General features: G+C 24.5%; 1 protein-coding gene across 1 annotated transcript; it reads right to left on the bottom strand.

Annotated features, from left to right (window-relative positions):
- Positions 1-4056: 4056 nt before the first annotated feature.
- Positions 4057-15430, bottom strand: LOC145833750 (sideroflexin-2-like). The gene is made up of 9 exons (XM_082940919.1): positions 15226-15430; positions 14871-15041; positions 13230-13378; positions 10457-10574; positions 10166-10226; positions 7526-7592; positions 6469-6568; positions 5320-5367; positions 4057-4396 (listed from the first exon to the last, which is right to left on the bottom strand). Exons 1-9 carry the CDS (start codon positions 15420-15422, stop codon positions 4288-4290), a joined length of 1020 nt encoding a protein of 339 aa, XP_082797045.1. The 5' UTR covers positions 15423-15430; the 3' UTR covers positions 4057-4287.
- Positions 15431-17351: the final 1921 nt, after the last annotated feature.

The raw sequence follows: 17351 nt of genomic DNA, 5'->3' as shown, positions 1-17351 counted from the left end.
TAATTAGTTAAGTAAATAGAACTAATACCTGTTTGTATCGTAAAAAAAGTAAAAAATATTTTCTTACATGATTTATGCTTAATTACTTTATTAAAATTGCTTATAAGTAGTTTATTAGCCTTTAAAATAGTTGCTAGTTTAAAATCGAAAATGTCTGAGTAAAATCAAACCAGCCTAAGTTTATTAAAAGTTTAAAATGCTAAAAGCTTGCTGTTAATCAAGTTTAAATACTTAACTAAAAAATTATCATAGTAAATAAGCACATTACATTTAAGTAAACTAGAAAAAAAAAATTAATAAACTACACTACCGTAATAAAAACTGTTATAAGAATTCGAACGTTTATTATCAGTGTTTAAAATAACAGTTTTGCACGCATGAGTTTTTGAATATGTCTTAAACAAGTCTAACCTAGTCTGAGTTTTTAAATATTTCAAACAAGACTGTTTGTTTGACAACCTTTTTTAAATAAAGAAGTTTATTAACAGTGATTTAATTATACAGCAAAAAAGTGTTATAGTTCAACTTAAATGGACAATAAAGTTTCTTGAACACTTTTAACGAAAGTAAAAAAATGCTAAGTCATTAATGAGATATAAAAACTAATTTTTTATTGAGCATTATAGCAATTCTTAATCTGCAATTTTATATTGTGCATTTAGAAATAGTAAATGAATACTTAAAAAACGTTAGTTAGAATTTCTTCTAAGAAACAAAAAAAAAACGCTTAAATCAGTTTAAACAAAGCACATGATTATGTTCAGTAACTATAGACTTATCAAAAAAAGATCTCAAGGAAATTTAAAAAGTATTACTGTACATTTCAATAAATCCTTAGACAGTTTCTGTATAAGGTTTTACATACAATAATAGAAATCTATATTGCGAAACCATATAAATCTGATTACCTACAAGAGATGTTAAAGATAACAAAACTGAAATAGTTAATCACTATACTTAAAACTTTTATTATTACCAATTTAAAAAATGTTTTTCCTGTGTTGTATAAATATATGTCAAACAAAAACATATGTACTATTTTTTACCCTTAAAAAGAATGTAGACAGTTCGAGGGTTGCCAAAGGTTTTTAAGAAATATTTCCAGATTTTTAAAAGTACAAGTTTTTGGGTCTATTTTTAGTACAAAATAAAGTTTATGATAAAAACTGTCTTAAATAGTATCGCAAAAATAAAAAAGTATTTTTAAGCAATTTTATTTTTTATAATATTTAAAAAGGCTGTTAACAAAAAAAAAAATTTATGATAGATTTTTTATGTCAAATCGAAATTGTTTACTTTGCATTTTAAATAGTTTAAAATTCAAGGTTTTTACAAAAATTGTCGAATTCCAGCCTTTCCCTATTTTTTTAGCAATGATTGTTCACACTAATATGTAAATAAATATACATAACGTTTTTAACTATAGCAGCTGCAAGTCTTAAAATTTAATATACATTATAGTTCAAACTAACAATGTGAATCGAACATAACATACATCATAAATTTACTTCAAAGCCATTCTTAAAAGCAAAAAAGCCAGTGTGAGTGATTAAAAACTAAGGGTGTTTTAGAAAAAAAAAACAACTTATGCCAAAAACTGAAAAAGTGCCTAAATTGGACTGAGATTTGAAAAGTCTTCAAACTAACCTGACTTAGTTTGAGTGTGTGGTAAAGTTAACTTATTTATTTGCTTAAATTTGAACAATTTCGTTTAATTAAATATGTTCTTTATTGAACGATAAAACAAGCGCTACAATAGTTTAGTCTTAAGACCTGATGTACAGAGGAACCTTTTGGTTATCGAGCCGTACACCACGACTATACGAACTTAATAAATTTAAGATCTCCAAATCTAGTTTGTATTAAAAATGGCAAAAAACAACACCTGTGTATGTTAGTATGCAAAGTTTATAAAACATGATAAATTTTTAAAAATATATTGTTTGAAAAATAAAGATGTATACCTAACAAAAAACATTTTTAATTTATGTCATATACATTGTTTTAAATGTGTCTGTACACACTGAGATATTACATATATAATATAATAATAATAAAATTTACTTAATTCAAATAAGTATTAAATAAAAAAGTGGTTCAAAAAATGAGCATCTTTGTACATTGGTGCGCCTATTAAATAATTTAAAGTGCAAAGAAAACATCTAAAAAATAAATGTGCAAAAAAGAAAATAAAAAAAACTTTACTTCTTATAGTTATGCTATTTTAAATGATTTTGTGCACACTCAAACTTATGTTTGTGATTAAAAACTTATGTTTGAAATAAATGTTAAGCACAATACCTTAAATGTAAAGAAATGACGTTTTAATTAACAATTGTGCATTACTTTTTTACAAAATTCAAAACATTTGCATTTAGTTTATTTACTTAGTAAGTATTATATAAATATTATACTAATTCCAAGCACTCATAACACTTTTATTTCAGATTTTAACTTGCTGTTGTAAAAACAAAATTATTATGAAACTGAGAAAAAAAACACAAGTCGAATGCTAATCTGTATTTTCTCATTTTTAAGCTAAGCACATAATTTGTTCGATTGTTTTAAATTGTTATACAGAGACTTATAACGAAATTAATCAAATTAACTAAATTACCGAAAACCATTTAATTCAAAAAAATTTATGCTCAGCGGGCCACATTTACCTGCTCGCGGGCCGCAGCATTTTCTTTCGCGGGCTGCATTCCATTTAAAAATTAAAGGTGCTCGCGGGCCGCAGATTTATCTTTCAAGGGCCGCAGTTTGCCGACACTTGAATTAGATGCAAAAAATCTATCATATATTTTATTATTTTTTTGGTTAAAAAACACAGTTAAAAGAGTTGTACAGTATCTTTTTAGTGTTGTTATAATATTTAAGTCAGTTTTTTTTTATACTAAAAACTATTTTATAATATAAACAGACCAAAATAACTTGATATTTCAAAATTCTGGAAAAATTTCTTATAACACCTTTGGCAAACCTGTCAGAAGTAGTCTGTTTATTTAAAGGTGTTTAGGGGTACATGATTTCTAATCACTTCGATAAGTTTTTTTTTGATGATAGTATTTTGATTTTTATAGCTAAAATACCTGTTTTTCAAAATAAAAATTATCTAAGCTTAGTTTTTGTTTATAAACTTTAAAAAAAATTATCATTTGAAAGAAGTCCGCAGAGTTAGCTTTAAAAATCTTATAACTGTGACATATTCTTAATGTTTACTTGAACTGCATCATTAGAAATTATTACTATGTGTGTAACTATATTTGATACTAAATTACTAATAAATCATTACTGTTATCACATAAAATTTTAGAGTAGGCCACAAACGACCCGCAGTTTTTCTTTCAGTGATAAAAAATATTTACATAAAAATTAAAATGTTTGCAAATTTGATTGATGTGGTAATAATTTCACCATTAAATCGTCAAAACTTTACGGTTAGACAGTTTTTTTTTTCTATAAGTTTACAAAAATAAAGTGGTCTGCAAAGGTCTACTAAAACCGGGCAATAATATGCAAAAAAAAAATAACATCTGACCAGCCAACTAGAAAAGTAACCTACTGTTATTTTACAATTTACAAGTAGCAATGAAAATTTATTATACAAGTAAGTCTAAACAGAATAAATATTTGCTTTGTTTATTTTAAGGCCGATAAAAGAAGCTCAATTTATTTGCAGTTTCTTTTTTTTTTAGTATTCTCTTACATTCCTTTTTAAGGTATATGAATATTAGGAACGAACTTAATGTTAAATAGAATAGTGCGGGACAGTTTGTTGTAAAACTAAAATAAAAAATAGAATTAAATACACATACTCTCATGCATCATAATATAGTATTAAACTAGTATAGTTAAGTCATAAATATTCCTAATCAATTTAAGTAGTCATGGAAGTTTTATTTTTATTTTTGATGTCGTAATAAAAACTCAAAGGTATTCTTAAGACACTTTAATGTACTAAAAAATAAGAAACTTATAATTATATTCGACTAAAATTTAAATCTTAGTAACATAATATTTTGCTTTATCGTTTAAAAAACTATTTTTGATGGATTTAACTTTTATAATCTTTAAAATTTTTGATTATTAATAAAAATCTTTAAAAACAGGTGATAATTTTTTAATAATTAAATTGAATAGTAGGTTTGATTTAAAAACAAGATATTATAAGCACATATTTGAAGTCATATAAATAAAACTATAAATAAAGTTGTATATTTCTTAATTAAATATAAGTTGCTTTAAAGTAAAAAATAATTATTTAATTTTCTAATGAGTTGTTTTCTATAATCCTTTATTAAAATAAACTCTATCCGGTATATCATCTCTCTCTTCATACTTTAACTTTATTTTTTCTTTTAAATCTTCTTCAAGATCATTGAAATCCATTGAACTATAATTTTTTTAAGGATAATACTTTTTTTTTTTAATTCTTTTTCGTAACCAACAAAAAAAACTTTTCTGTAATTAATACAAACTAAAAATTATTTAACATTACATCAACAAATTCCTTGTGGTTTTAGTAGATTATAATAAATATAACTTTATATGAGTTTTGTAAGATCATTGAAATCCATTGAACTATAATTTTAATAAGGGTAATACTTTTTTTTTTCTTTTTCGTAACCAACAAAAAAAACTTTTATGTAATTAATACAAACTAAAAATTATATAACATTACATCAACAAATTCCTTGTGGTTTTAGTAGATTATAATAAATATAACTTTATATGAGTTTTGTAAAATAATTAGACCTTTTATTTGGTGTTACTTTTTAAAGTTAGGAAAATATAGTGTAGAGAAAATTAAAAAAACCTAAAGATTGATTTTAAAAGCAAACTTTTAATTTAAGTAAAAAAAACATTTAACCTATTTGGAATAATAGTCACATTATGTTCTTTAAATTAAAGACTAACAATAATCTGAGTAATTTTTATACATTATTATTAACTGATGGAATAAAATACGAAGCAAAATATACGACTGATAGTAATATATGTTGTGTAAGATTTCAATTTAGAAGGTACGAAACTTATGGTTTAGTTCTCATAGCTTCTATGGGTTCGTTTTGCGATCATTTAAAAAGGTAGTTAAGCATGTTGCGATTCCATTCACAAACAACTATAAAGAACAAGTGTTTGTGAATAGCTTAAAAACAATTTTGTCTTGCAGAGTATTTACTTACACCTTATTGCGCAAACAATGTATTTATCTTCATACCAAGAAACTATTTTTTTTACTTATATGAACCAAAATTCTTTAATCGATTTACTTATAAATTTTGCATAAAAATTAAAAAATAAAAAAAAACTCACGCGTTCTGCGGATACAATGCACAAGCTATCGGCACCATGAAAACCAAACTGAAAAATTATCAAAGTTATACTACATATTTAGGCTAGTTATTCAAATATATACTTACTATACAGTTTATAATTATAAAAACATTAAAGTAAATTAAAAAAACAATAATTTAATTTTCTCATCCTGTGTCAACCTTAATGAAAAACTTACATCAAGAAGCGTTGTTCAAAAACTAGTCAAGAATCTAAATAAGCGTATTTAGAGTAAAGTTTCTATACTTAAAATATCAGTGCAGCTAATGTAGATATTGCACAGTGAAGTTAATATCATCAGCTGAGTTTTGAAACATTAAAATCAATTTTGTTTGTTATTTTATGTGTACTTAAAATTAAGGTAATATCTTGAGTATCTAAAAAAAAGAAGAGTACATTGAATTAAAATACTTTTTACAGTAAATGTATATTTGTTTCGCTTGAAAAAATTACTAACATTAGTTTTATAAATAGTAAAACAACCATTTGTTTTGTGAGGTTTTTTTGCCTTCTAAACTAGTGCAAATTTAAGAAACCTAAAACTAACCATGTAAAAAACTATTATGTCTTTGTAACAAAAAAAATTGTACAATAGTTTTTAAATAGCCATTCAAAAAATTTTACGTCATTAAGTGTTTTTTACATAACTTAGTCATTATAAGCCATAGTATTAATACTTTTTTGCTCTAACGATATGTGTGAAAATCCGTACTTTTTGCTAACTGTAAACCTTTTTAATTTGGTCTTTAAATAACTAAAAAAGGTTATGAATATGTTTATTTTTGCATGTAAAACATAACAATTGAATTTTGAAAAAAGTATCATATAATTTTGTAACTACGTTTAATAATAATTTAGAATTACATAGTATAAAAACTGTTTAAAGTTTGTTAATTTACAAAACTAATACTTACATAAACTCAAAATATTGCTACTTTTAAAAGATTAATATGACTAATAGTTATTAAAAAACTTGTACTTAAACGCAGTAACAGTAAAAAACATTTTTGTAAAACTTGTCGTCATCGAATTTAAACCGACCTTAGAAATAATTGATTAGATGAAATTTTTTGTAAAAAAATAAGTAAAAGCTAATGTAACATAAAAATTTATATTCAGGTAACATACAAGCATCCAAGAGCAAGTGTTTGAAAAGCAAGATGAGTTTTTGGTGCTTTTCTGAACCATTTTTTTTTCATCATTTTTTCCATAATAACTGGTACGAAAACTAAAAATTTTATTTTTAGGTATTATATTAAATTTTCAAACAACTGTTAAGATTTTTTAGATTGATAACTTAAAACTTTTAGAATACTTAACTTTAAAAGTTTAATAGTTTTGTGTCATTAAAAATACTTAATTTGTAATAAAAATTGACTATCAAATAGAAAAAATTCTAGTCATTAAAAGTCAGCGAAACTAAACTGTAAAATTTTAAAATTATTAAAAATTTTACAGGACTAACTTTACTTTTACACCGTTTTATTAATATTTAGTTTAGGTTTTTTATACTTTAATTCAAGTAATTCTTTACATGCAATGTTTAAAAAATCGTAAAAAAATTAGAATGTTTTTATAAGAAAAAATTAAAAAAAACTTTTAATACACAGTGGACCAGCAACTGAGAACACAAAAAATTATTTTTGAAATTTTATTGGAAAGTTATTGGCCAGAAAGTAAAGTAATTTCTAGCGGATTTATAGGTTCAAAATAAAATTATTCGTATACAACAAACGTTTTGCTATTTAGCGCAAAGCGATCTCAAGAGTTTTCGCTTTAATCAAATCAAGATATACTTAAAAATATAAAATCAACAATCAAAGAAAAAGTAACGCGCCTGTCTGAATTGTAAGTAAAAAAAGAAATCAACAAAGTATATAAAAAGGGGTCAGCAAACTGTGGTCCCCGATGTGCATTTTAGCTAAAAACAACAAACTCAGAAGATACGAGTTTAATTTCATAATGAAGTTTATAAATACGTCCTTTTTTGCTTTCGAGTAAAATGTGCTGCCTATATTGTGTGTATTTTATTACACATCTATCCTTATATGTATTTCTTAAAGGACCAAAAAATAGTTGTTGCCCGAAAGGAAGTCGATAATTAAATCTAGTTTGTTCTTCTAAAGAGCTGCCGACGCCTGTATTTGCTGGTAAACATAAAAAAATGTATAAAAAAAAAACAAACTCATTCCAGGAGCAGCCATAACAACTCTTGATGTCAAAACTTGAGCTATTCCTTTCTTTGCACATTTCTATTTGAAATTTTTATACCTTGTCAACATTTTTTAAGTCTAATATAAAACTAGTTTTTTTAATTATATTAAAATAGAACTACTGTTATGTTACGAAATTTAGTCTACAAATTTTTAATCTGTAAAAGCTTTTTATTTTATACGATAAATTTTAGAAAAAAACACTAATATTTGTAAAATCTATTAAATAGAATTTTAAAATTTAAAACTATTTAGGTTTGTTTTATATATTTATGCTTACTTCCATTCGCTTAAACTGAGAATTTAAACTTTTTTAAATTATCAACAAGAATTATAACTTTATTTTAATGGTGGAAAACTCAAGTTAATCAATATTGCACAACAATTCTTAAAAGTCAACTAAATTTAAAATACTAATATATTTTTACTATTGTATAGGTATTGCCAAGCTATAATTGATAAATTTATGACACTTAGTTTCAGATTTATTATTTTCGTAATTCATTTGTCAATAAAACATTACACACAACAAAGATGGACCGTCCTTTAACAGCGAGTGACTGTAATGAAGAGCTATGAAAGACAAACAGCAGAGAGAAGTCAGGGCCAGAATTGTACCAATTATGTGATGAAGATTTAGGTGATGCTATTCTAAAAGGATATGCAGAAGTAGTAAATTTAAGTGAGCAAGAGCTTTTAAGCACGACCAAGCCGCTTGCAGTCACTACTGTTTTAGTCGTTGTCCGACGTTCGGACTTTCTTAATACAAGAAATAAATTAACTGATAAAACCAGATTATTTTCTGCTCGATTAAAAGGAAAAACCAGTATATGCTCTTACAATCTCTACTTGTCCAAAATATGGCTGCAATCAAGTGGTAGACTTCACAGACATATAATTCTAACAATGGTGACTAGTTTAGATGATGAGAATATCCACAAGGAGGTGTTGGCATGGAAAGTTTAGATGAGAAAGATGTCAAGGAGACAATCGAAAGAGGTAGCACGTGATGCAATGATACAAAGGGCTATTACGGCTAGTTTCCTCATACAAATCCATAAAGAAAAACCATAAAAACCAAGTGGTAAGATAACTTTTAACGTGTGTGATAGATAAGCTAAGCAATTGTTTGGAGTAATAAAAAATAAGAAGTATACTGAGTTCTCTGCCCGTAAACAATGCTGGATAAAGTTCTACAACAAGGTTTGTCAAGGTAAAAAAACGGGTTGATGAGACAAATACAAGTTGGTGGAATATATACACAAAATAAATTCTTAAACTAAATCAAATTTCCTTCTAAAAAATATTCAAAAAATATTTGAGTGGTTTAATTAAACCAAGCTAGGGCTTAATGAATATTGGCTTGAGACAAAATTCAAGTAAAAGAAAAAAGTAAACAATATTCACGTCATTGATACAAATGCAGAAGTATACCGTCTGAAATCTTTATCTTAGACTGGAACTTCAGATAAAGAATACATATGTGTGGAAACTGGATTGGAAAGTAATAACAATTTTTAAATTTTGAAAAACTAATGCTTTGCAATTAAAAACTATTATCCAGAAAGCACTCTGACAACATCTGAAATATCAGAAAATATTAATTATAGTCACGCAGCAACTAAAACTCAACCATTAAGTTCTGAGAGCGTGAATGATGTGGAGTTATTCAACGAACTGGAACAATTGAGTGTGATGCCAGGAGGAGATGTTTTTGACTTTGAAACGTGCAGCGACTTGGACTTGTACCGAGAAATTCTTTCTATTACTAACTTTGAAGGAGCTGTGCTCTTAATCAGGGGCTGATGAATTAGACTAAAATACAAGAGCAAACCGGTAATGAAGAATTCTGAGCTTAGACAGAAACTTTTCAAAGTTATGTTTTTTTTATAAGAAGTATCTACAAGATAGGACTGCAGTTAAAAAAAATCCTAAACTCTTCAAATCACACAGGCGAAATTCAATAAACATATTGAAGATTTAGTGTGTATAAAAACATGAAGTAAGGCTTATGATGCCACAAGTAGTACCTATAAACTTGTACTACTTGTACTGTAACTTGTACTAGTAATTTATTTTATGGTTTTTACTAAAGTAAACTGTTTAAGCTGGTTTTCAAACTTAGTTAATTATATTGCAAAGCTTAAATAGTAGAGTTGTTTAAACTTTGTTGGTAGAGACTACTGACTATGCAATAAATAAAACTTGTCGCGGTTTGAAAATATTTTTGACTTAAAGTAGTGATCTCCTAGATCCAAACTTCCAGTAATTTTCAAGCTGTAAAAATTTCAAACTTGTAATGTAAATTTGAAACCAGTAAGATCTTAATTATGTAGATCCAGTTGATCACTACTTTAAAATTAACTTCTCCTTTTTAAAGTTGCAAAGCCAACTGTAGTAAACTAAGTCGATTGTAAATTTTCAGTGTTTTTATGCATATTAAGTTTAATTAAGTTGATTTTTATACAAGAATATTCTAAACAAAAAATTATAATATGCAACAATTCTAAATGGTTTAAAAGGCTTAAAAATAAGCTAAAATTTTTGTTTATAATGTTAAGCTACTACATGCAGTTGAAAAAAAGTACTTGTTTTCCATAAAAAACTCTTACTTTAGAATGTCCTAATTCTACACCTTTAGATGAAGTAACCATGACTCCTTGTTTTAGTTCACTGTATCAATTAATGAAATTATTATGCTTGTAGAATTAAAACATTTAAAATGTTATATAATGATTAAAAGTTTACATATATATATTAAAACCATTCTGCTTTAAAACCACAACTCTAATAAAAATTACTTTGAAAAAAATTAAAATAGGCAATAAAAATAATATTTGTTACCTTTAATCAAGTACAAAGTCATTTTACTAAAGAAATTACTTGTATTTAAGAAAACCAACTTTTGTCTAGAAAAAGGAATGTTTACTGCATTTGCAGCAGCAACAGCAACAAACGGAACCCATCTAGCTACTATGGGTGGTGCTTTTCGAGAATAAAAGTTTAATGAGAGTGCAACAGCTGCGAAAGTAATAAAAATTTTAATAAATAACTATACAATTTATATAAAAGATGTTAGTATAAAAATAGTTTTTGAAGAATATATCTGTAGGAGAAGTTCTTTTTTATTACCATGGGTTATATCCACCAAGTCAGCTAGTTGTTTTTAGTAAAAACTTAAACATAACTATTTAAAAACTAAATGTCTTTAAGTTCTAGAAATTTCAATATCTAAAATTTAAGGTATTTAAAGATATTTCATGGCAGATTAGGAGTATTTTTACAACCTTTTTATAGCAGCATGAATATTTTATAAGATTTCTTGACAATATTTTTTTATTTTATTGTGGATTAAAATATGAAATAAGAACCAGTTATTGTAACTCAATAATAGTTCAATAAACTAACTTTTAAGAATTAGTTATAATTAATTATTATTTTTATGGTATTACCAAATTAAATAGTTGAATTCAAAATGGAGCTTCAAAAGTAAACAAAATGCATAATCTTAATGATATGAGTCTGAATATCAAAATCTATTATATAATCTATTACATTTTATATAATATAAAAGATGATTGATTAATTACATTTTTTATCAAAAAAATAAAGAATTAAACTGATAACTTTGCTAATAACTGTTTTGTAAATCAAACTAAATTTTAAAAATTAAAATTTATCAAGTTTAAATACTTTTAAACTTTTTAAAAATTGCTTCATTAGACTGCAGCAAAAAATATTTACAGTTATAGTTTTAAAGTTAAAACAGAGTAGTAAAGCTAACAGTTTAATTAATTTGGTATTAAAAAAAATTTGAGCTTTAGTTGTTCAACATTAAACTTTTTAAGATATCAAAGAAGCAATAAATTGTCATAGAACTTTGTTTTACTGTATATACAGGGTTGCCACTCATTTTTTCAAAAATTTTTCCAGGTTTTTCAAATTTCTTCCAGGTTTTAAAAAGTACACATTTTTGGGTTTATTTTTAGTTTAAAGTTAAATTTAAGGTAAGAAACAGTGTTAAATGGTATAAAGTATTTGAAAAGATACTGTAAAGCTACTTAAAATAAGAATTTTAATAAAAAAATTTTTGGTGATGACAAAAATTTCTTATCTTAATGATAAGTTTTTTGAGTCAAACCGAAATTTTATTAATGAACATGTTAAAATTCTTAAAAATTCCAGGTTTTTTGTTCAGAATTCCAGGTTTTTCCAGGTTATTTTTGCCAAAATTGTCAAATTCCAGGTTTTTCCAGGATTCCAGGTAAAGTGCAACCCTATATATAATGAATAAAAAAAACACACTTCCTTTACAATAACTTTTGTTTTATTACAAAAATTTTTGTTTGAATAAAGCATGTATTACTTGAAAATGTTTTTTAACAAAACTTAAATACTTGTAAAAGAAGTATGTTTTGTTTATTATAAAATTAAAATTGTACTAAAGTTTATTGCTTGTTTTCTCTATAAAATTATAAAGCTTTAACAGTTTTTATTTATTAGCTTAGGGCTTTTAAAAATTTCATTATAAGTAAATATTTTATTATATAAAACGTATAAGTTTCAAGATGCTTTTTATCTTTTTAAAAAATTGAATTATTTTTTGAGATATGACCAGTCAAAGTCAGGCCGCATAACAGGTTCCCTATGGGAAGGGAAAACTAAAACAGCCAAAAAAGACTATTTCATTTAAAATCTATCTCATCCTACATTTTTCAAGCAATCTTCTTCAAACTTTCACAGTGTAATCTTTATACAATAACAAAAAAACGTTACTTTGAAATTTAAAAAAAGTTTGTATTATTTTTTTTTCTTTTAAACACTTTTTTTTTTAATTATTGTGATAAAACTTTATTTTTTTTAATTACTAAAATTTTATTGTAACGTTTTTCTTTTATTATACAGAACGTTTCCTGAAAATTTGAAGAAGATTGCTTTAAAAATGAAGGAGGAGATAGATTTTAGTGAATTTTAAAATTTCCAAGAAAATTGACCTCGAAAAATTTGCGGTTCATACGCTTATATTGGAAAACTTTTACAAAAAATTAAGTATCTCAAAAGTTAAATGATATTTTTGAATTCTATAAAAACTGGCTTATAGTTTGTACTTAAAGCTTTCATATAAAATCAAAAGTTAATTTTTGTAAAAAAAATGTTGGACAAAAAATTTATTCATAAAAGAATATTTCAATCAGTTATTCAATGAGGTTAATGAGATGCCAGTTACAATAAAGTTCTTATTTAATTAGAAATTCAACAGTTAAGTAAGTTAAAAAATACATTAGTATTACTATTAAAAAACACTTAAGACAGTATCATAGACTTTTAGTAAAAATAAAATGTGTGAAACTAAATTAAAGTACTTTTTTCTATGAAAAAAGTTATCAAAAAATGGAGATTAAAAATGACTTAACATAATAAAGGATTTCTTACTTATATTTGTCATTTTTTATACTTTTGGTAAGGACACGAAAATTAAACTTTACTGTCATCATAGCAAAACTGTTTATACACTTAAGTATGTAGATTTTTATTATAACAACTATTTAAAATAAAAAACAATTTTACCTTAATTGTTATAAAATACAAACCTAAATAAAAAAACTGGTTTAAGGAAATATGAATTATTAAAACTAATGCAAAATACAATAATAAAAAGTCTTATAATGGTTAAACCTAAAGCAGTTGATGTGGCAGTTGCATAAGATTTCAAAATATCTATTGAGTTTGAAGATTTGGAAGAAACAGCATTTCTATTTGTATAATTTACTAAGGCATTAAAAGATTGGTTACCCCATTGTGTGAGAGCTACACTGAGTGGTGTTCTAAAAAAATTGTAAAAACATTATAACGTAATATCATTAAAAAACATGTCATTACAATCCTTGCAAGCTTATCTTGCAATAGCAAGTATAAATTATAAAGGCTCTTTAAATTTTTATATTACTTTCAACAGAGGCTTTTTTTCAAAAAATAATTTCATAAACATTCTTGTTTGTATGAATATTTGTTTTCTATTAATTTTACTTTTGTAAGTTATGTAAAAAAACATTAAGCCTAATATGTTAGTAAAAACTAGATAGTTTTGATATGATTAGTAGACAGTGGGCTGAAAATAAGGTTCAAGCATTTTCTAAACTGCTTGAAGGAAAAAAAATCAAAACTTGTTTCAAAAAGAAACCCAGTTCATTTAACAATGTACAATAGTTTAATTTTCTATTCAAAAAAATACCAATTACTGCTTGTCAGCCAACTGTGTAGTAGAATTGTTAAATTATTTATGAGTAATTTTAACAATTTTAATACGAATCCCACTTTAAATTATTTTTGATTTATAATAAAAATGAAACTTTTTTGATAGTTAAAAATTAATGTTCTACAACATTAATGTCTATAAAAACAAGCTAGAGATTAAAAACAACATTTTTACACAAGAAAAAAAAACTAATAATATATCCAATTGTATTAATATAAATAACATAGAATAGAAATTTAAAAAAAATTGATTATGTACTGTATAAGGAAATAGCCTATTTTTTTACAATCATTTTTTAATGAAATTTAATGCTGGATTTAAAGCTCTTTTCTACAGAGTTTAATTTTCTACAAAATGACACCATTTTAAATACAATATCATATTGAATTTGAGATTGGAATGTTTAATATATATCAACTACATAAAACTTTTCAAAAGAATATTATGCTCTCTTTTTTGTTCAACAATTGCTACTTTAGCTGACACTGTTTTTCCTAAAAGGATCTTCAAAGCTTTTTAAGTAAAAATAAATGTAACAATATATTCTTATATTTTAATAGTCAAGCTTCACATATTGAGCACTTTAATTCATACAATTTTATAACCTATGAAAAACAATTAATAATGAATACCTAAGCATGTGTTTGTAAATTCTATGTTCTATTGAGTTGAAATAGATAACTGAGAAATTCTTTAACTTAAGACTTATTTTTATATGGTTTTTTTTTTATCAAACTTTAAACAAAGGTAAAACAGTGTTTGTTTTTATATATAGTAACAATTGTCTTTTTTTTTGTTTCAAAAACTATAAATTTAAGTTTAAAACTTGATAGTACATGGGATCAAAGAAGTATAACAAAAAAAGAATAATATTATTCAAGTTTTAAATTATTGAAACGATATTAATTTTTGCTGCAAAAATAATTTTACTGTCAAGAAAAAAATAGTTTTATATAATTTTTTTTTAGTTTTTAAACAAAAAATTTTCTCTATTAGATAATTAATAATGTTAATTTGGTAATATATTGTTTTTTGAAGTTGTAAAACATGTTTTTAGAAACTTGTAGAATTGAAGCATAAGAGCAGTTATTGCCATGCCACCAGGTACTTGAAAACTCATTCTTCCCATTAAATTCATTTTTGTACCATTGTCAGGATGGTATGCTGAATCATATAAGTATTTTGCTTTCCATAACTCTTCCTCTGTAACATTTGGTGGTGTTTGTTTTAGCCTGAAATTCAAAAGTAAGAAAAGATAATATAATGCTAAATATTTAAAAATGGATAAATAATCAAAAACAATACTGTTGCAAAAAAAGACACACATGTAGATATTTATTTTATAAAATTAACAAGGAGACTAGTCCTAGTCCTGTTTACATTAGTATAGCAGCTACATCAAAGCATAAAACAAACTTATGTTTTTCTACTAGAGTTTTTGCATCTTCAAGCTGCTGTGAAGAGACTAGTGATTTTCTCATGTCCGTTATTGCAGCAAAATGTTTCAACCTGCCTATAAAGGTTGACTGGTCATATCTTGGTTTGTCAATGTCAATGATTTTAACATTGCTGTCAAAGTTATCATCTAGATTTGTTGTGTTTACAAGGGACATTAGAACTATTACCTGAAATTATTGTTTATTACTTTAAAAAAAACTTCAAATAAATTTAGCATTTATAAATCAACGTACAAATAAGTCATTTAAATAAATAAACTTCTATAAATTCAAAATTCCTACTAGAGCTCAAAACAAAGCTGTCAAATAAAACAATAAACTAAACTAATATTCAAAGTTTTTGTCATTTATTAACATTTATCAATGATTCAAAAGGCTCTTTAAAATAGAATATTCAACTAAAATTCATTGTTTTATTGGACAGCTTTGTTTTGAGCTCCAGTAGCAGTTTTGAATTGAATATAATTTCACAACTGTCTGAAATAATAGATAACTGGATTTGTTTTGACCTTGTTGAGTTGATAAATTTCTACCAACGAAGAAAACAAGTTTGAAAATTTTTAACTGAAATGGTAATTTATACTTACTTAAAAACAAATTTCTTAAATTTAATAAAAATGTAATTTAATATTTTCAAACTTTCGGGCTGAATCTTGTAAGCCATATTTCAATATTTGTAAGCCATCATTAAAGCATATTCCTACAAATTTTTAGTTCTGTATTTCATTTTAGTACTTTTTTACTTTTATTTATACCACCATTCTAACTTATCATACATACATGCCAACTAAAAACTGATGATGCCATTTCTAATGTAACACATTTGGCTAGTCTGTTTTCTTGCTGCTTTGAAACTTTTAAGCAAAGGTCAGCAGGTAGAAAAAAGAACAATTTTAATGTGTTTCATAAAACATATTGTTTACTTTTTTTTTTATACTTGACATTTTGATTTTTTTACATTTGACAAAATATTTCTAACATTTCAAATAACAATTTAAGTACTTTATATTTACTTTTAAACTTTACAGATATGTTCCTTAAATTATTATGAGAGTGTAAAAATTTTTGTTTCAGTTCAATAAATATTTTTTTTCATAAAAAAAAAAACATCAAAAAAAACGCTCAACCTAGTAGTTTACATATAAAAATCAACTGAGTTCTTATTTATGTATTTTTTAAGTAAAATGTTTGTATTTGGTCATTAAGTACAAAAAGTTCATACTCGGTTAGTTTTTTTTCAGAATTTTTTGTTTTTTTATTTATTATTTCACTTATTGTCTACTACCAGGACCAAATAAATAGACTTTAAAACTAACTTTATAGAATAGTTTCTTTCTTACAAAATAAAATTATATCTTTTCAGCTTTTAATGACATAACTGCTATTTATTTTTTTTATTAAAACTCTTCAACGTATTAAGATTGAAATTCCAGATAAATGTTTCAGTTCTAATCATTACATAGTTTTTAGACTTTTTTAGAAATTAAATTATTTGTTATTGTGTATTTTTATATATTTCAAACAGTTAGATTTTGGTTTTTCTTTGCAAAATTTAAAACTTTTTAAGCTAAAAGTCAAATTGGCAGTATAGTATAAAATGACATCATTTTTTTTTTAAATAAAGTGTATTTATTTGGCACTAGTAGTTAACATATAATCAATATGAAAGCAAAAATAAAGAATATCAAAGTACTTAATAACCAATTTTACTTGATGCTTATTTTTAAATTCTAAAATTTTACAGATAAGTTCTTTAATGTTCTAATTAAACGTACTAAATTTTTTGTGAACGTTTGGTAGTTTTATTTCTCAATAAAATTATTAAAACAAAAACAACTTAACCTACTGATTTACATAGAAAAACTGACTAAATATTTATTTATTATGCAGTTTTTAATGAAAATTTTAGCACATATTACTTTTAATCGAACAAAATTCTACCAAAATCATTAAGTTCACAATTATTTAAAAAAGAAAAAATACACTAAAGCAAAAAGATTTTAAGTTGAATAATTATAAAAACTATCAATATTTTTGGTACTTAAAAATTAATAGAATATATTTTATTTATCAACAATCTGTTGA

This window comes from Thalia democratica, chromosome 4, assembly GCF_965202585.1.
Source record: "Thalia democratica chromosome 4, ktThaDemo2.hap1.1, whole genome shotgun sequence".
NCBI classification, from domain to species: Eukaryota; Metazoa; Chordata; class Thaliacea; order Salpida; family Salpidae; genus Thalia; species Thalia democratica.
Note: the sequence above shows the minus strand (reverse complement) of the source record. Positions and strands in the feature narration are given on the sequence as shown.

Coding starts and splice junctions, on each gene's coding strand:
- LOC145833750 (XM_082940919.1), bottom strand. CDS start 15,422: ATGTCCCTTGTAAACACAACAAATCTAGATGATAACTTTGACAGCAAT. Junction 6,569..7,525: donor TATGGCTGCTCCTGGAATGA/GTTTGTTTTTTT, acceptor TAAAATTTTTAG/TTTTCGTACCAGTTATTATG. Junction 4,397..5,319: donor GCATTGTATCCGCAGAACGC/GTGAGTTTTTTT, acceptor AAAAAATTATAG/TTCAATGGATTTCAATGATC.